Source organism: Thalia democratica, chromosome 4 (genome assembly GCF_965202585.1).
Source record: "Thalia democratica chromosome 4, ktThaDemo2.hap1.1, whole genome shotgun sequence".
NCBI classification, from domain to species: domain Eukaryota; kingdom Metazoa; phylum Chordata; class Thaliacea; order Salpida; family Salpidae; genus Thalia; species Thalia democratica.
Genome location: NC_139168.1, coordinates 15380155 through 15400512, shown reverse-complemented (window position 1 = coordinate 15400512; position 20358 = coordinate 15380155). Strand labels below are relative to the sequence as shown.

Here is a 20358-nt window from a genome sequence, read left to right as displayed (position 1 = left end):
TTCTCACAAAGAATAACTTTTGAGAAATAGATAGCTATATTAACTACTAAGTTTTTAACTCTGTTTTAAAACTTTATGGTTAAGCATAAACTATTAAAGTATTTATGAACTTTTGTTTAAAGCTACTACAAGTTGTTTTTTTTTTATATAATTTAAGTTTTTACTGTTTTTTAAAACAATACTAACTGTGTACCTTAAACGTAAGTATGTATTTTGTTTTTCTTCAAAAATATTGTTAGTTTATCTGGAAAATGTTTTAAAAATACGAAGTTGGTAAAACTTAGTTATATATTTAATCCAAAATAAACTTGATACTATTTCAAAATAGATAATTAGTTTTAACTAAAACAAAAAATTGTGTGTTTGATGTATAAAAACATATAATTTGATTCATTTGTATCTAAATGTTTTGTTTACTTATATAAATGTTCAAATAAAAAATAATAATTTGTTGTTTTATAAAGTAAATTAATATTTAATTACTTTAAAAAGCATCACTATAATTTTAATTTTTGCCCAATGATACTTTTTATTATTTGATTACTTAAATCTTCAAGTTTATAAGAAACTATGCGTGTTTTAAAACTACATCATAAAATATAGCAAATAAAATTTGTTCAAGGTTTTAGAATTTTTTTTGATTCGCATAATAATCTTACTTAGTATTTATTTATTAAGTTTATTAAATTGTTAAGAAAGGGTTTTGTAAGATTTTTTTAATTTTACTATACTGCTGTTAGTTATAAGTAATTTTTAAGTCTTTAAGTATTTATTTATTCGATAACAAAACTTTTATACTCCTAAAATATAAAACAAATCAATGCAAACTAAAAATTTCTCATGTTAACTTTAAAAGTTCGTTCTTGTGTATAACTGAAAAAATCTGACGTTGCTAAAAAATATTTTTATTCAAGCTAGATTTAATTACCACTAGTATTCTGCTCAAGTTGAAATAATTGGTTGAAAAACAAAACTAAGTAAAGTTGATAGTTATTATCAAAATAAAAGTAAAACTTAGTTCAAGTTTAGCACTATTAAAGTAAATTTAAAGAAATTTTAAATGTCTTTAACCTTAAAAAATCAAAGTTACTTGATGAAATAATAGTAATCAGTGAAACTTTATGACTATAAAAATCTCAAGCTACTATTAATACTTACATTTTAATAAAATAATAATAAATATACAACCCTATTAAAATAAATGTTTTCTTACTTAACATTAACACATCAATTTTTTATTTTCACAAAAGTTTGATTTTAGAAAAAACAGTTTTACCTCTTTAAAAATAGATGTTTAGTTTGTTTAGTTTTAGAACTCCTAAAATATTAATGAAATTAATTACTTCTTCATCTGACATTTTTAGGGTTTACGTTTTATTTTCAGTAACACAGTATTTCGCTTTTATTTAAAAATGTTATTACATAAAAGCTTTTTGTACCAAAAAATTCACTGTTGTTATTCAAACCAGACTATAAACTTTGTTTTATAAAGCTGATAGTTTTGAAGTAAGTAAATTTATGTTAAACTTATAACTTTACACGAAAGAAATTAAAATCAGTCTTCTGTTATAAAAAGCTTTGTTAAACTTCAAAATAATCATGTAGACTAGTAATTTGCTACAGTCATAACAGCCTTTATTGATGACTTTTTAAATAGCTTCCAGATGATGTCGATATTTTTTCTCCTAATGGCGTATTAAATATAACTATAGTTATTTAAAACTTTTCGCGTTGTTATTTCTGTTTTTATTGTTACCAATATCTATATCCTATATTTTCGACATGTAACACAAATAGTTTATTCAAGTTTTTTTTTTTCTTTTAAAGCTTACTATTAAGTTAATAGATTTTTTTAAACAATCTATAAGAAGTTTTTTTTTTTTAATATCAAGGATATGTTAAAACACATCTTTAGATTTTCCATTTTAAAACTTAAAATAAGAGTTCAACTTTTTTGCAAGAGTTTTTTTTATACAACTTTACTTGTTCAAAATTATTATGTTTGTTTTTGTAATTTTTAATAAACTTACAGTGATTTGTAGCAGTGATTTCCTTTTTATTATCTTTTCTTCAACACGTTTCTCTTATTTATTTTACATTAACGTGTCTTAATTCTTCAAATTAAACTATCAACTTCTAAGTTTTAACCTTTGTTACACTTGTACAAAGCTAACAATGTATGTTTTATTCAAAAATTATGTTTAAGTTGATTTACATCAAAACTGTTGTCTTATTTTACTGAATAATCATAACTTTGCTTATTTTCTAGCGGAACTGCTTTAACAATAACGTTATTTCTTAGTTATACTTTTTGGGTTTTATTTAGTTTTTTTTTTGAGCTTATAATGTTTTATGCTAAGATTATCTAACTTTTTTAAAGCTTTTATCTGCAGTTAGTAAAAAGTATGTTAGTCTTTATTTTAATGATAATAAAAGAACTTCTAAGTTTTTAAACTAAAAATATTTTTTTATGTTCTTTTAGCTGGTAGGTTTTGTTTAAAAACTACAATCCCTTACTCTGAAACCAAATCGTACATTTAAATGTCTTGTTTTTAGATTTCATAACCAATAACTTTTCTTTAATTATACTTTTAGAACCCAAGGTTTTATGATTAACATAAGTAGTTTTAAATCGTTTTTTAAATTTTTTATTCAAAAATAATCACAATAGTTTATATTGCTAATAATATAAGTCATATCAAGTAACTTGATTAAAAGGGTTAACTTAAACTAACAAAGTTTATTAAAAAGTAAGCAATTAATTTTAAAAAACAGTTTTATACGTACAACTAAAAGTTTAATAAATCGTTGTAATTTGTGGCAGCTAGTATAAATATACTCAAAAGTTTAAAAACAAGTAAACGTCTTTTATAACACTAAAACAATAATTTACAACAAATTGCTAAACTGTAAGTATATTTTGGTATTAACACGAACATAAATACATCAAATTGTCACATTGTAAATAAAACTAATGGAGAAAGTTTGTTTTTAGTTGTACTTAAAAACATAATTAGTGCATTTTTCTATTTTTTGCAATCTTAATGAGAATAGTTAAACTGCTTTCTGACTTTAACTGTTTTCAACTGTAATCTGAGAGAAATTTAGTAGTCTAACTGAAATCTAATAACTTATGTACTAATTTTGTTCTTAAAACGTTCAGTAATTTAAATTTTATAAGTTAAGTAATTACAAAAACAAGCTCCTTAAATAAAAAGTAGTTTTATTAAACTTATAAATTTCTAAAATTTTAATTTTTTTAATCTCTAAAAAATTCTTTAACAGAAACGAACAAAACTTATGTTCGCTAACACATAAAGTAGCTACAAACTATTACTTACACAACTAATAAAAACTTACTCGTAAATATTAATATTAGTACTTTAGGTAGATTTTGTTATAGAATATGTTTTTTTTTCATAAACTAACTTCTTCACTACATATGATCTTTTTAGTAATGAAAAAATGAACGTTTTGAAGTTTTAATGAACTTGATACTTTATTGTCTGATAAAAACTAGTATAATAAATAGTTTGCACTATACAAATTTTAAACAATTAAAAAAATTTGGTTTACAACTATATTGCATTTACTGTTTTAACAAAGTTCAGAACTAATTAAACAACCAATTTTTGTTTGTTCAAAGTACTAATAAATATTTTATCATTGAACACATCAAATTTCAACAATTGTTTTGCAATATTTATTATTACAATTGTCTGTAGGCGCCTGTGATCAAATTAAAACACAATCAAATCCGACCACAGGAAAGTTTCATTACAGCCGATACAGTTCGGTTGAAATAAAGTTTCATTGCATAACAGCACCGCAGTGGATGAATACACAATGTGTGTAAATACCGAACCATGTATATTATACATATGCTTTGCGTATCTAAGAATTTTTTGGTTCTGTTTCAAAAAAAAAACCTACAGTTTAATCATCCTTAGTAACAAGAAAATTTAAAAGTATTCACGTTTGATAATTTTTCCATTATAATTTGTTTCTTTCACTCTTTATTGCAAATTTATGTGTCATGTGCTTTTGGTTTCTGAAAGCGTCTGAGAAACAAAAAGAAAATTGAAACTTTTTTTTTCTTTAAGAGAAAAAACCGACGTCTGACGGCGACGTATTTATTCGAACACGATGTTTCATGAAAAAAAATTCTGCGGCCGAAATTCGCCAAATTCTTCCTGCATTTGCAGCTCCTCATGACGTCACAGGAACGGTTTCCTACATCAAAGTTGAAAGCGAGAATGGAACGGAGATTAGAGACCGTTTTCTTATTTTCTGCTCTCTCCGTGCAACATCAAATTGGCCGCAGGGTTGGATTTCGTTACTGTTATTTTCTGTGCTTTTACTTCTCTGGTTTCGTCCGATATTTTAATATAAACAAACGGAAACTGGTCAAAGTGCAGATCTAAAGTATGGCTTTTTGTATATGTTTGTTTGGTTTGTAATTCACCACCGTAAAAGCTTATAAGCACCGAATATTCATACACAGAATGTAATGAATTTACTTTAAATTTAGTATTATTTATTTTTATATCAAAATAAAATCCAATCAATTCAAAAAGGCGACGAAAGAAAACCTTAATCAGCGCGGCGCTGGCAAAATTATCGCGAAAGATAAATAAAATATTCGAGAGAATTGGAAAAAAGCGCGCGCGTGAATTTAGAGAGAGCTCGTTGTCTCTTGGTCGAGAAAAAAGGCGGTGACCACTGAAGCGTAGCAGGCTTCATTTCGGCGACATTTAGGCTGCCGCGAAGCTTCAAGTGATTTTTGTTTCTGGTTGTGAGCGCAGTTATTTTTCTTTGCTGGCACGATTTTGTTGTGTGAGCAAACAATTAGCAGTGGAGCTTTGTTTTATTTTTAGCTGCGTTTTTATCTGTTTTTTATTATTATTTAGCATTTTGCTTATTTTATTTTTAAATGTAATTTTTTTCAGAATTTTTTAGAGCGTTACGCCGTGACAACCGTAGTCAGATCGACGTGACATTTTTCATTTCAACGTGGAAAGTCGTCACCGGTGCTTTCAGATAGAAGATTCGAAAAAAAAAAGGCGCCAACCAAAAATCAGAACAAAAAACCCACAAAAAATTTTCACCTTGAGAAGCTCGAGTATGAGGCTGAGAGGTTTTCAACTGCTCGCCGTCGTCCTGGCAACGGCCCTGGTCCGCGCGACCCGCGGGGAGATGAGCAAGTGCGAGGTGCAGGGCGAGGCGCAGCGGTGCATGCCCTCGTTCGTCAACGCCGCCTACGGACGGCTGGTGGTGGCCAGCAACACGTGCGGCAGGCAGGCGGAGGAGTACTGCCTGCAGACGGGGCGGCAGGGCGTGACCAAGTCGTGCCACATCTGCGACCAGTCGCGCGAGAGGCTGAGCCACGACGCCAAGAAGCTGACGGACCTCAGCGAGGAGATGAACGCGGAGGACGGCACCTGGTGGCAGTCCAACTCGATGATCTACGACGTCCAGTACCCCAACACCGTCAACCTCACCTTGGACCTCGGTTAGTCGCGCTTTTGTGAGATAATGTGTGAGTTAATATTGTCTGAAAGGTTTTTGAACTTGTGATTTTTTTACGTTTGTAATCAACAAAGTTTTCGTTATTTCAACGTAAAGTTGTTTTGTTTTATGTTTGCTTTAGAATTTTTTTTGACTTTTTTAAACAATTGTAATTGATTTTGCTACTATTCATTTGTTGGAAGCTTTCTGTTATTTTCAACCGTGTTTTTAGTATTATTTTTGAACTTGAAATTCTAAGTATTAAAAAAACTTTTTGATAAAACACTTCCACTGTTAACTTAACTTTTCAAACATTCATACACTTCTCGTTGTTGGCTTGAATTTTTGCTGCAAGCCTCGGGCTAGGTGTGGCCTGTAGAGCTTGTATATACTCATTGTTTCATCTCTGCCTGTTCTAGTGCATTCTTGTTCTTAATTTGTTTTGTAACGGCAAATTTAGAGTCGATTTTTGCTTTTTTGTCGTTTATTTGTGTGTGTGAGTAATAAGGTGTTTTTTCTGAGTTAAGAGCTCGTGAAACAAGCTAAATAAGAAATTATGACAATTTTTCTGAACGTTGCGCAAGCAGTAATCTTAACGTTACGAAACGATTTCTAACATTCCTCGAATTATTACTGCCCTCAGCACTGTAAATTCGAAGGTTTTTTATCAACTTGTGCTATTCTGTGCAAAATCGCTTCAATTTTTTGTTATCATGAGACGCCACTAAAGCTCTCAACAAATCGCCGACGACTCTGAGTCACTGATGACGCGAAAAAAAGTCTGAAATTTTTGTTATCTTTGTGCTAATGAACGCTAAATTGTGTGAAAATTTTTGTTTTCTGCTCAAAATTGTGTATTTTTTATGATGTAGCAGCTAAGGAAAAAATTGCAGTTAAAATTCACATGTTTCCGTTCATCTATTATCAAATTGGTCAAAAAAACAGCGTTTAAAATTAATGTGATGTTTGCAGTGTATTTTTGAACTTTTAGTTAATGCCTAAAGTGTGGTGATTAAGCTTTACTCTTTAAGAATATTTTTTGATCATGTTTCATACTTTATTAAATCATCTAAATTAGTTTACTGTTTAGTTTGTACAAATTGTTGAACAAGAAAACTGTTGTTTGACCTTTTAAGTTTACCTTTGTTAAAAATAGTTTGAATACACCAATAAAATGTTTATTACAAAGCAATTGAAGTACGTCATAGTTTTAAAGTTCAATGCTAAGTTTAAGTTGTTTACCGACCCACGAGTAAGTCAAAAAACAAAACAGTTTATAAGGTAAATTTTTGGCTCATACAAAAAACATTTTCTATTTTCGTTCCCATCAAAAACAGCACTGCCACAAATTCCCTTTTTGAAAACTTCAATTTGACTTGAAGGGCCCACTAAACGTCAATCGCGGCAGTAATGGAGCTCAAATCGCAAAAATAAGTCGAAATTGAAGCAAAGTGCCGTCGAATTTTGAGCTTTTTAAGAAACGAGCAGCTTTTCAAGCGACTGTTGATACGCACTTGAGTGTACAGTTGAATTGAAGACGGCTTACTTTCGAATAATGGATGTGGTCATTGTTTAAAAAAGCTGCTTATGCAATATTCAGCCCCCCCTATTATTTTGAAATTTGTATCTGCTCAAAGCAAGTTGTTTTGTTCTGTGTTAAACTGACTTTATTTTCCTATTTTAACCTAACTACTGAACTAAAAAACTATCTCAGCTTCTGACTGTGCTTTATTTAAAAGAAAATTTTAGAAAGCTTATTTTCTGGTGTTATAAATCAACATTTTTAATATAAGATGAATGAATGTTATTTTATACCTTCTTTTCTATATTGAAATTGACACACGATTAATTTTTAATTTCTTGTTGAATTAGTTTAATTTATAACCTTTGGTAATCTAATAGGATGTTGCTATTAACAACAAATGCTAAATTATTAAATAATGTTATAATGTACTTATTATCTAATTCAGTGGAGATTAAAAACTGTGTGTTAATTGTACACAATGAACTTTGCTACCTATTGCTCTTTTACTCAATACCACTATTCTGACTTAACTTTTGATTGAAAGTTTAACTGTGACATTTAAAGTTAAGCTTGTTTATTTTTATTATCCTTTGCTGTATGAGAATTGAAAAATATTATGAACTTTTCTGCTATCTGTCACAAAATTTGATTAACTACTGAAAGTTTAGCCTTTACTATCAAGCTTGAACTTATTTTCTGTTTTACTATACACATCTAAAATAAATCAAAACCTATAAAAAAGCTAATAGTTTAAAGTTGTTTACTAAAATATTTTGTAACAGCGAAATAGATAAGGCTTTCTAAAAGTCTTTTCCTATAGCTTATAGATTAGATTAATATTTTTTTCAACTAGATATTATTAAACACTTTCAGCATTCACAAATTATCTAATTTTATATATTTCTCATTTTAACTATGCTTTACAAATTTTACAAACAATACAGTATGATTTCATTCAAAAAATTTACTAAATGTTGTTTTAATTTACATAAGCTAAAAGCGTATATGATCAGTTTTATTTAAACATTTTTATCTTAAAAATCAAACTTAAACTTACATTAAAAAAATACAGCTTACTGTCTGTTACAAAATAAATATCTAAAACAGTATACTTTTGAAGTTTATACTTTTTCCTATCCATTTAACAATCTGCTTAATTAATAAATTGTTTTTAATTTGTCAGGATATTTTACATACTAAAGTAAGTAAACACCACAAAGATTAGTTTTAAAACTGTACACTGTTTCTCATCCATAATACAATCTTTTTGATAAAATAAAGGTTTTAATACTTTGATGCTTCTTAATTTAAGTAAGTAAACACCATAAAGTACTTGGAAAGCAAGCTACACTACAGACTATGAAAAATTAGAATTTGTTCACCTGAGATTTAGTTCAGAATAAGTTGCTACTCGAGTTTCAAGTTATTATGACGTCATAGCAAACGAAATACTTTTCAAAGAAGCGGCGGATCAAAAGTCTCGAGCTTGACGGATCCAATGTCTTTTTATGACGTCACAGAGAGGTTTGAACTTTGAAGTGCCACCCAAGCTTTTTGTCTGCTCTGTCGAGTTGAGGCTTTTATTAGTTTTTGCGGTTTGTATGCATCAAATTTTTTCCGTCGTAAAATAAAACGTCAAGCGCAACATAAAGAGTTGTGTGCAAATTGAAAACTCTCTTTTAAGTGTTGGAGTTCAAAATAGTACATTTTCAACTTGACTTGAAGTTGATTAATATTTGAAATTAGTTTACCATACTTTTTATATCTTGAAGTAAAAGTAGTTATAACTAAGTTTATTATTAAGGCTTTAAAATGTATTTATTTAAAGTCCAAAGTCCAAGAAGCTCTCAAAATAGCTTAACAACACAAAAACAAAACCGATTTTGATCTAATTTAAAACTCAACTCTTAATTAAACCGCTCAAATCTCTTACAAAAATTCAAAACCCCATTTTCCTAGACAACCCGTTTTTCTAATGCCTCGCTGCGAACGGAAGCCAGTTGCAAGCAAATAAGCGGTTTAGAAGGGCCAAAACAAAAATTAGCAGCCGAATTTCACGGGTCGGTGGTTTCACCTGAGAGCGAAAGGTAGTAGTAAAATTAGTTGGAACCTTCCAAACTTTTGTGTTGTTTTTTTGCTCTCAACTGCGCAAAGATCACCGGAAGTGGCGAGGATGGCCGCGGGGTGAACTATTGCCATGCAAACCATGTTGCCATGCAAACAAGCGAGCGTGTTGCTATGCGCTGCTATCACGGCAACAACATACCCTGTAACCCCAAGTTGAAGTTTCAGGGTGCTAATTGTGTTAAGATGACCCTTTTTAGCTTTTTTAAAATAACTTCATAAAAAACACATGTTCATCATTATAATCAATTCTGTAAAAGTTCGAACAAAAACTAGATACGTAATTTTTTTTGTAAGTATTAACTAACTTGCCTTTGATAACTAACTTTTATTAACTAATGCCTTTAATGCCAACATGTTTACGTGAAAGACACAACAAGGCATGTAATCCCCCTTTTAATTTCATTTAGTACTTCTCTAATCTGTTTGTTTGCTCAAAAGCTCGCCAGAGAAAGTTTCACACACACGAGCACAGAAAAATCCTCAAGTTAAAGGCTTCAAGGGTGAGTGAGCCTGGAGACCGAAGAATCTCTGTGCAGTTCTGGCCGGTAAGAGCCACTAAAGCAGATTAAGGCAGACCTTTGAAGTAGCAGGCCAGTTAATAAGTTAGCTTTATGAGCGGCGAGGGTCAAGCAAGTTGTTTCAGTTGGCAAGTACAAGGCAAGGAAGGAGAGATATCTCTTTTAAAGGAGAGAGGTCATTCGAGATTAGCTTTGATTAAATTGCTAAGTGGCTTGAATTCTATCACATCGCTTCTTGAACAACTTTGTGTTTCGATTTGTGGACGATAGCAGATATAATCGAGGGAAAATTAAACTTTTGTTAACAATAATTATAATGAAAAATAAGTTTGTTGAAGACACTACTTTTATTGAACTTTTTTATAGTGTTAAAAATTGTTGCTTAGTATCTTAATTTGTATTCAAAGCAATCAATACAAATCACAATCTGCAATTGTAACGTGCCTCTGCATTGGTTTAAAGTGCCACCAGCGAACCCGGCATCGACACACTTGAAACAAGCAGTAACAACACTCGAAAACAAAATAAATACCAATAAAACTCAAAAAAAAAAGAACAAACACAAATAACACTCGAGCACATGACGGAACATTTTCAAAGGTCGTGTTTGTTTGTGCTCTTTTTATTTTGTTTTTTTTTTTTCGCGGGCTTCCAACGAGGAAGTGAAATCGACAGCGAGACAAAGACTCTCGAGAAGCGCTTTCTTCTGAGAACACAACCGAAGTTTGACGGAAAAACAAAAAGAAAACCGCCCATGACTTCAAGTGAAAAGTTCACGCAGGGTCGACTGGATGGCAGTGTTTAAATCAAACTCTGGTTTTGTTAATAAAAATTTACGGGGAAAAAATGTTTACGACCTTTTTAACCTCAAAAGAAACAACGGAATGTTTTTACTGCAAAGTAAATAAATCAAACAAAATGCTGCAAATACATTTAATTGGGTCGTGCGTCGAACTTGACACTTGGGATCAGCGGGGCACGGCCCTACCCGCCCCCGTAATCTCCCCGGTCGTCGTAGTAACTACGAGGATGTTGTCGTGACGACCTCTTTGAAGTAGCCGCCGCCCTTCTTCATAACAACCATGCATCACGCGCCCGAATGCATTTGCGACGAAAAATAGAAGCTTGTGACGTCATAATGCAAAATCTGTGGCAGCTGCGAGGTTTTTTAGTTTTGTGCTGTGAGTCAGAAATGTTTCTGCCGTTGATTGAAAATAAGTGGTGGTTTTTTTTTTTTTGATTTAAAAATAGTTCTAAAGAACCTTCTGTTGTTATATGGTGCTATAAATAGAAAGAAACAAGGAAACAGCTTTTAGTAAACAATTTCATAAAGAAGCTTCTTGAAAAGTATTTGAGAAAAAAATTAATCATGCTTTGAAAACATACTTTTGTGTTTTTAGTTGTTTTTCTGTCTGTGTGAGTATTTTTTATTTTACACTTTTTCCTTATAAGCACTTTTCATCAAATGTTCTACAAAAGAGTTTAATTTTTTTATACTAGATAAGTATGTGTTGATGAGGTATTGCTTTCGAAAAACAAAAGAACACTTTTTTATATTTCTAAAATGGTATTAAATACACTAAAAAATTAAACTATATGTACAAATGGTCGGTAAAGCAACAGCTACAATCAACCGCTAAACAAATGAACTCAAACGCAATTATTCTGTTGCAAACTCGAGCACAAAAAAATCAGCGAATTGTATATGATAAGATGAAAGCTCTGTGCTGCATAGCGATTAAGTAGCCAATAGAAAAATAACAGCTCAATTGCTTCCGCTGTGTGCGATAAAAACATTTGAAAAAATTTCCTTCCATCCCTTCAAACTGACTTTTAATTTTTTTTCTGTAAAAACCAACTGCGTAGCTTGAAAAATAATAATTGATATGATTTAAATTTTGTTTGTTTAAGAAATTAATTACTTGATTTTCGTGCAGTCGCTTTCTGCTTGATGAATTTATAATTTAAACAATTTTTTGATATCTTGGGTGGAAAGGCGTAAACATTTATGAAAACGTTCTCTTTTGCACAAATATAAAAGTTGGCATTAAGCTTAATTTTTTTTTCAAAAACCCATGATTAAAATGTTTTAAACCAAGGTGCTGGATTTATTTTTTTCAAGATTTTTTTTCTTAAGCTATTTTTTTTTTTTTTGATTAATTATTTAATTGAAGCAGTGAAATGTTCTTTTCAAATATTAATATTTGTTAATTTATTAATGAAAATACATGTATATATATTTTTTTTAAACTTAAAAAAAGCACAAAAGGGTTTTACTTATTTTTAAACAAATATTCAAAAAATTTGACTTTTTTCATAACTATATCTTGTCTAAACTTTTATTAGTCGTGTAAGCCAGCAAAACCATTTTATAAAAGCAAGTTAATTAGAGCATAAACAAAACAAAACCGAATGTAATCCAAAAAAATACAAAACAAAAGTACGACCCAATAATTAACAGAGTTTAAAACGAGAAAAAAAACGACCCAAATTAATCACCAGAGCGACCCTCCAAGCGCGAAGGTGCTTCTACTTTGGTATTTAGGAGAAACTCACCGTCGGCGCAGACACACAACTTCCTGTGTCGCGTGTTGCCTCCAAACTTGCTCCTGCTCATCGGCCCGCTCCTAAACATTTCACCTGCGCGCCACCTCCCCACACTCTGTTTTCGCCAAAATCGCTTGTGTTTGCCGCTGCGTTGGTGCTTGAAAGCGCCTGGCGAGTTTTCGTTGCGCGTTCCGGACGCATTTCGGTGTTTCGGAATCAGAGTTTGGTTCGTGGTTTGTTGCGCAACCGTGGTGAAACTTGATATACATGTTATGCTTTAAAAAAAATGATTTTCTGTTTTTTATTCAAGTAAATAGGTTGATGTTTATACTTATTGGTTAAAACAACTTCAACTTTCGCAGTACTTGCTTGAAAAACGTTTGTTTGGTTTTAAATTGTGTGTTCAAATAACTTTTGCTCACCATTTTTAAAAGCTAATATGATTAAGCATTGATTAAATGCTGTGGTTTCGTAATTAGTCGAAACATTTGTTCGTTAAAGTTTTCATGTCAGCAAGGTATTTCTGATAAATTCTTTATTGTCTTAAATTTACAGAAATGTTGCTGCTTTTTACCTGGTGTGCTATTAAAAATAATTAAATTTACATTTGACTCAGAACTTGACTTTTTATATTTGCTAAAGTATTCAAAACAAACTAAAGTTTGTTCTATCGGTTATTAATCTGTCAAACTAATTAATTAGCATTTAAATAACTCACAAATGTGAATTTTTTAGATTATATTTCTTTTAAAACATTCAGATACTAATTAGTTTTTACCAACCAAAATAAAACGTTTTTAATGGTATTTTCTACCATGTTGATTTGTTTTTATAAAAATTTGCGTCTTAAAATTAGTTATTTATGTTTTATTTAGTTTCTATTTTACTGATATTACCAACAACTAAGTATTGGAAGTGCTAGTTCACATAAATTTTGTTTGTTTTTCATTGAGTTCATTCAAGTTAGCTTCTTTTATGATATCCTAACAAACAAGACTTAAACCATAATAATTTTTTCTCCAAGTAACAAGACAACGAGATACTCTGAAAATTCTTTTTTTATTTAGTATAAATCTATAAAAAATTCTAAAACATATAACTTATATAAAACCAACACAAACATTTGTATAATTTTCTTTACAACTAGTTTGTATGTATGTATGCATATACATATATATCTCTTTCCTCAACGGCTGCATGACAATACAAAAATGTTCGCCTCGTGTGTCAGGCCGGCAAATAATGGTTATAAATGACCTGAATTACAATGAACAAAATAACAAGTGTGTCAAACCGACCGATTTATGAAGAGCAAAGAGCCATTCACATCCTTGTTGTTGTCATTCCGTCGAGGGCCTGTTTCGTTGCCAGGACCCGATTTGACCTTGTTGTTTCGAAGAGGGTTGGAAAAGGGGTTTATCAAAACTCCAAAGATATTTTCTTTATTTTTAAGATTCATTCAAGCTTCGTTCAATTTTTTTTTTCAATATATGACCAAAGTTCGTTTTGTATGTTCTAAACCTTCTCTTACAAGTAAATGCCATGTTTACGTTTATATTAAAATTTTGACATAATTTGAAATTTTATTGTTTTTAATATTAACTTTGATCATGATTAATTTCATACTAATTACCTAACAAGCCGCGCAAAACATTTTTAATATAAAATCCCACAAAATACTTGCCAAAAGAAACAACCGCGCATAGCTATCAACTATTTATTTGTTTGACAATTGATTAGCATTATTGATGAACAATATGTCGGATGTTGGGAGACTTGTCAGCTTTTAACAAAAGGGCTGGGGGCAGATAACGGTGTTGTGGCGAACAAAAAGGAAAAGTTTAATTGAAAGTTGTTTGCCACTGTTTTGTTGTTAAATGTTCACTAAAGTCGTTTAATTTTTACCCTTCTCTACTTGGAGGTGTCTATATTTTAAACTAACTTTTCTGCTTTAAAGTATTATTTTGTCATGCTGTAATAGTCTACAGGGCTTTTGTCAAATGAAAATGTTAATAGATTTCGAAATACTATTTAAAATGTACATTCAATTTTCTTTGCACACTCAAAAAGCTAGTTTAACTTCCTTTGATGTCAGTTAACAAATCAGTTTAACTAAAGCAATACTAGTTTATAGCAAAGCAAAGTTTTGTGTTAAGTTGTTCGAATATTTAATAAAAATGTTTATATATTGAGTGCAAGACTGTGTTCGTAAAACTATGCTTAAACATGAAATAAAAATCCATTTAGTTTTTTTAGCTGTTTCAAAACTTATAACAAAAAAGTTTTCTGTAATTAGAAACATATAAAAATTAATAATATTGGCAAAAATTCTGTAGCATTTCTCTTTCTTAGTGTTATAAACTTAAATGAAATTTATTTAAGTTTTATATTACTTAACTTAAATTTTATAAAATAGGCATGATTCATTTAACTATATTTTCTCATTTCAATGTCCACTAAAACCATTTTACAAAAGATTGATGAAAACTTAAACTTTTAATTCTATTTTGAAAAAGAATTAGCTCACTATAGCTTTAAACGTAAAAATAAACAATCTACTGATGAGAAACAATTTTTAAAACCAATATTTGTTAAGTCGGTAGGCTCATTAAAATTTTAATTGTCATTGAACTTAATAAAGATTCTCAAAACAAAGATTTTTTTTAATATTTAAAACATTTAACATTTTAGCTTCAAAGGTTTCTAGAACACAATAGGTTTTATTAAAAAATGAAGCCTTGTAGATTACTCTAAAATTTATATGCACATGTATACAAATGTTTCAGTTCAAGTACTGTTAATTAGACACTAGCGTCATTGTTTTCTAAAACTTTCAAAGCTATAAAACAATTGTTCACATACTCAACTTTTATTCTTTTTTCAACAAAACAATTTTTAAGATAAGCGAAAAAATTAAAATCGCCTGATAAAGTGTTTCCGCTGAAACTTTTTTCAAAACAACACAACCAGCAGAATCTGAAAAATAATTGGTTGGACCACACAGCGAGCTTTAATATGACAAATTGTCGGATTAACTGACTCTGCCTTCCTCCCATTACCAACTTTTCAGCGCCTTTCTTTTGCTTTTGAAAGTTTGTTGTTGGGAAAATACGAGAAGGTGTTGCAGCTAGTGGATACAGTCAAGTGATTAATCGCTGTTTGTTTACAATTCGCATCAATCACCACAAATATGAAGAGCGTTTTCTGGCTGTGTAATTTTGTATTTTTTTAAATCTTTTTTTTTTTGGAGAAATTTTTATTCTGTAACGGCTAAAATGCGATGATGATTGTAACTTTCTTAATTGACCTTGGCGATCTTAATTGCAATGTTTTTTTTATGTATATGTGTTTCCCCACCCAAAAGTGTTATGTTTTTTATTAAATGTATTTTGATGTGTAATTGTCTGCTACAATAATGTTTTTTATTAAATTTAATTTATCACTTTTTCTCACAGTTAAGATAATTTAGAAACTTTAGCTACAAAAATTTACTATGCAATTAAAGCTAGACTTTAATTGAAAATAAAAGAAAGTTTAATTTAGTTTTGGAATGAACACTGTTTTATTTATATAATTTTTTTTTCGTTTTTGTAAAAATCCAAACCTTCAATTTCAAGTTAGTTCAAAATTTTGATTAAAAAAAAACAATTTTGGTGTAAAAAGTCGTTTTTATAAATAAAACAAATGACAAGTTAATTTGTTATGTTATAAAAATTTGCAGGCAAGACTTTCGACATCACGTACGTCCGATTAAAGTTCAAAAGTCCCCGTCCCGAAAGTTTCGCAATTTACAAGAAGAACTGCTCGACGTGCGACTGGCAGCCGTGGCAGTACTACTCCGGATCCTGCTTTGCCACCTACGGAATCGACAATGAGGTTAATAATTGAGTTAATTAGAAACTTATCGGCTGTCTTTGCATCATGTCCCTAAGGAGCTGTTATCTTTTTTTACAAACTAAAATTGCTTAAACTTGCTCAAAATAAAATTTAATTATATTAAGAAATAAGTTAAAACTTAGTGTCAACAAATTTTTTACAGTTATTTGATTAAGTTCTATTTAAAACTTTTATTATTTTCTATATAACAGGTTATTGGTCAGTTGTAAAAATTCTACGTGTATGTTATTTTTTTTTGTAATTACATTGTTCAATTTACAACCAGAAATATTTTGCCTAGTCTTCAAATAAAATCACACTCTGCTTTGCACACCTTTCGTAAGTTTTCTTGGTAAATATATTCTTTAATTAGTACTACTTTGAGATTTCGATCTGCTTCCTGCACTTTAAGCTCAAAAATAACTTTACTTTTAATTAACTGAACGCTGCGATTCTTTATCTAAATAGACTCCAGTTCAGCTTTCACAGAACTTAATCCAGCGTCATTAAGAAACTCTCTCAATCTTGCTTACGCGGGATTAACCGGTTCCCAGTGACTCAAGGAAAACTGTTTGTTTTGGACTTAACCAAAAACTGTACAAAACTAAAAAAGGTCGGTGCAAAAAAAAATCAATTAAACTTTTTTCTGCCACCCGACACCTTGATGGACTCACCTTCTAGGTAACCGGATATTAATACAAACAAAAAAGCAACAGTCACTGCTAGAAAGGGGGAAGAATTTTGTAAGTGGACCCGCGAAATACCCGGCGCTCCTATTCTTTGCATACAAGTGGTATTATTGTTTTGTTTCGGATCAAGTTTTTCTTTTATTTACCGGAGAAACTCACGGCAACTGTTTCAACACAATGAGTTGCGATAAGAGAGTTGAGATAGCGGTAGCAAACAATTAGCATTTTCACGGACAATTAGAAAGAAATGTAAACTTTTCCCAGATGCAATCTTTAGTTTTTAGTTTTATACTTGATGAATAGACCTCTATATTTTTATTATATAATTTTTCAAAAGTAAAAGAAAAATGAATATTTAAACATTTTATTTTCTCTTAAACAATAAATATGTATTTTAGATGATAAATTGCTACACATATATCAAACTTTAAGAAAAATTATAAAGGCGTTTAGCTTTTATGTTAATGCAAAAGATTACTTTTAAAATTGAGTAGTTTAATTTATTCAAAAATGTATTCCAAAACTGTAAATCTTTTGTTCTATATTTTTGTATAATTAATTTAAACATATACAAAGGTAATAAAACTTTTTTTTTTAAATACGTATGTACTTTAGATGATAAATTACTACACATGTATCAAACTTTGAATAATTTAAGTTACTACGTGCGTTAAGTTTTTACATGAAAGCAAAAGATCACTTAAAAAATGTGCGTAGTTTAAGTTCTTATTTAATTTATCATAAAATTGTGAATTATAACAATTTCTTATAGCGTTTTTAACTTTATTACCAAGTTTAGTAAAAAAGATAACTTTAATCAGCGTTAACTTCTTTTAACTTGATCAATGTGCAGAACTTTGATGGAACTTTTTCGATTAATCAGCCGAACCATGAGTCAGGCGCAATTTCGATTATGACGCAATAAGCGCGGGGATTAGTGTCAAACGAAGCATCTGTTTTCGCAAACAACGAATTTCGCACCTGGTTCGCGTCTGGTCAAAAAAGTTGTACTTTCTGAGAACTTGTTAAGAACTGATGTAGTTGATTTTGATTGGCGGCTTTTAAAAAAAAATTGCATCTAAAATTAAAATTCTGGTTTTGAAAACGTTCCTGTCTTGACAAATTTGTTTTCCGTATTTTTTTGTTTGTTGATAAACTCACGATTTAAACTTTTCAATTTTCACAAATGCCTGGTTTTCGTCACGTTTTCCATTCTTCATGAACAGCTTTTTACGTTTAAAAGTGGTTCAGACAGAAACGATCCGAGCACGAATAATCGTGAAAAAGACATAAACTTCATCTCGACCGAGATCGATTTATCTCGACACAATAATCTGTAATACATAAGTTAAGTAACCCCAAACTAACAGATTGCTACACGATTTTTTCTATTGTCAAAAGCCTGTTTTAAAGTTTGGAATAATAAAATATCCATACGATCATAAATAGGCAAGAGCTTTTAACTTCTATCAAAAGATATCTCAATTCAACATTTTGCAATGAATAAGCATGACCTAGTTGAATGTATCTCGATTTAACATTATTATTATTTCACAGGAAATAGTGACCGCTGACGACGAGCAGAAGGCCCTTTGCACGGACAAGTACAGCGACATCTCGCCACTGACGGGCGGCAACATCGCCTTCTCAACACTAGAGGGCAGGCCGAGCGCCTACGAGTTCGACCAGAGCTTGGAACTACAGGTTAGCAATCTTTTTAAAGTTAAAAAAATAAATAGAAAATTTTAAGACAAAAAATAATACACGAGTCTGAGACTGCAAAGTTTTATTTTTTTTTACTATGTATGTTAGATAAAAGAGTAAACACTTTTTTAAATAGTAAGATACGAATTTTATGTTTGTTTAAAAAAAATTGTATAAACATATTCTAAAAAAAGAGATAACATACATTTTGTAAATTTATTTTAGTTTATAGTTCACTAGAGTTATTTAAATATGTTTGAAAATTAGTTTTGATGTGACAAAATTTAAATCTTAAAAAAAACTATTTTTGTTTGTAAAAAATGTCTATCGCCAGTATATTAGTTTTACTTTACTAGAACTATAAACACAATAAACAATTTTCTATAGTCTTTTTTCGAGTAAAACTTGTTAAAAGATATATTTTATTTCTTGAACTATTATTTGTACACAATCGATTTAATGTATACGAATTTCAGTTTACAAAACTTGAAAAGTAATATTTTTTAGCAAATAAGTCATATAGAATACACTATAAGCATTTTTGTGTTCTTTGTATAAAAAATTTTGAAATAAAAACTATAACAAAATTTAGTCTATGCTTTTTAGCTCGCCTCTTTTTGCTAGTTCGGCCTTTCAAGTAGTAATTGAGTGCCGAATAACGCTTATTAAAAAGATATACCGCCGCATAGCAAAGTCTACAAATAGTAACTAGTTATAAGCAGCGCAGTGACGATGGTGCTCTTAATTACTTTATTGCTTTCGTCAAATACTTTAATGGACCCAACTCATTCATGTAGTCGTAAAACTTTCTGCCGTTTTTTATGGCATTTAGCAGCAGCAGTAAAAAGCAGTTTCACTACAGAAGCAGGTAACAAAAGAGTAGATAAAGCAGTAAAGAATATTGCATTACCCATTGCTTTCACACACCGCTTAAAAGGGTTTTATTTCACAAACATAAAGGAACGGTGAGATTTAAATTGGCTAAATTGGTTACCCTTATGGGGTCGGTTTGATTAATGGTTAGTTAAGTTAAAGAAGCGTTAAATCTCATCCATACAAAAAGTCCCCTGAAATCTATAAGTAAGCCTGGTTTTTTCTTTAAAAGCTGCCCACAGTTTGCGACTAATAGACGGCTGATAAATATTTACTCTCCAATACATTACAGTGCTCTTTTGCCCGGGTGGTCCTCATTGTCTACTCGCTTGACTTGATCACACTGGCCAGCCATTAGTTAGGAATTTTCAGCTGAAAGGGGGCAATTGATAAGTTAAATTCAAACATGTGCTTGATTTTACAAACCAATGCAGTTTCAGACTGGTTTTGTTTTACGGCGTAACTTAAATAATTAATTAGCCATACGTCAACTAATGAATATCATGTACGTTTTTCAAGGTATTTAAACAATCGTTGTAAGTTCAAACGAACTTATGCGAAAGTAACTTCCAGAGAAACAATCTCTGCCTTACTTAAAAGAATGTAAGACAATTAGTATTGTTGTTTATGAAAAAAACACAAAAGACAGCTGGTTCTTAGTATTTTCAGCAGCAAAAAATACATGTAATAACAGCTGGAAATGTAGAGCAATAGTTGCATTATTACGGAATTAATTGCTTGTAATTACTTTGGATAAAAGAACACAAAATCAAAATCGGAAAATAATTTTCTTGTAATGTTGAATAATCATTTTATAATCTACTGCGGTTTACGTTTTTCTGCACTACACTAATGTGATGAATTTGTTGATTTACATACTCTTATCAGTTAATTTTATTGCGGTCTTCGGTAAAGTTAGATTGCGTTAAAGATATATCAAGTTAAACATAATAAGCAGTTTACAACTTTCACAAGCTTTTTCGCACTTTCT

At 30.3% G+C, this 20358-nt stretch overlaps 1 protein-coding gene across 1 annotated transcript in view; it reads left to right on the top strand.

Moving 5' to 3' along the window:
• The first annotated feature begins 4954 nt into the window (after window positions 1-4954).
• The window catches only part of LOC145834534 (laminin subunit gamma-1-like), a 49316-nt gene continuing 33912 nt past the window's right edge, over window positions 4955-20358 (top strand). The window contains exons 1-3 of the mRNA XM_082941979.1: window positions 4955-5512; window positions 15947-16101; window positions 18348-18494. Of these exons, the coding sequence (XP_082798105.1) occupies window positions 5125-5512; window positions 15947-16101; window positions 18348-18494 (690 nt within the window). The 5' untranslated portion in view covers window positions 4955-5124. The remainder of the gene's footprint in view (window positions 5513-15946; window positions 16102-18347; window positions 18495-20358) is intronic.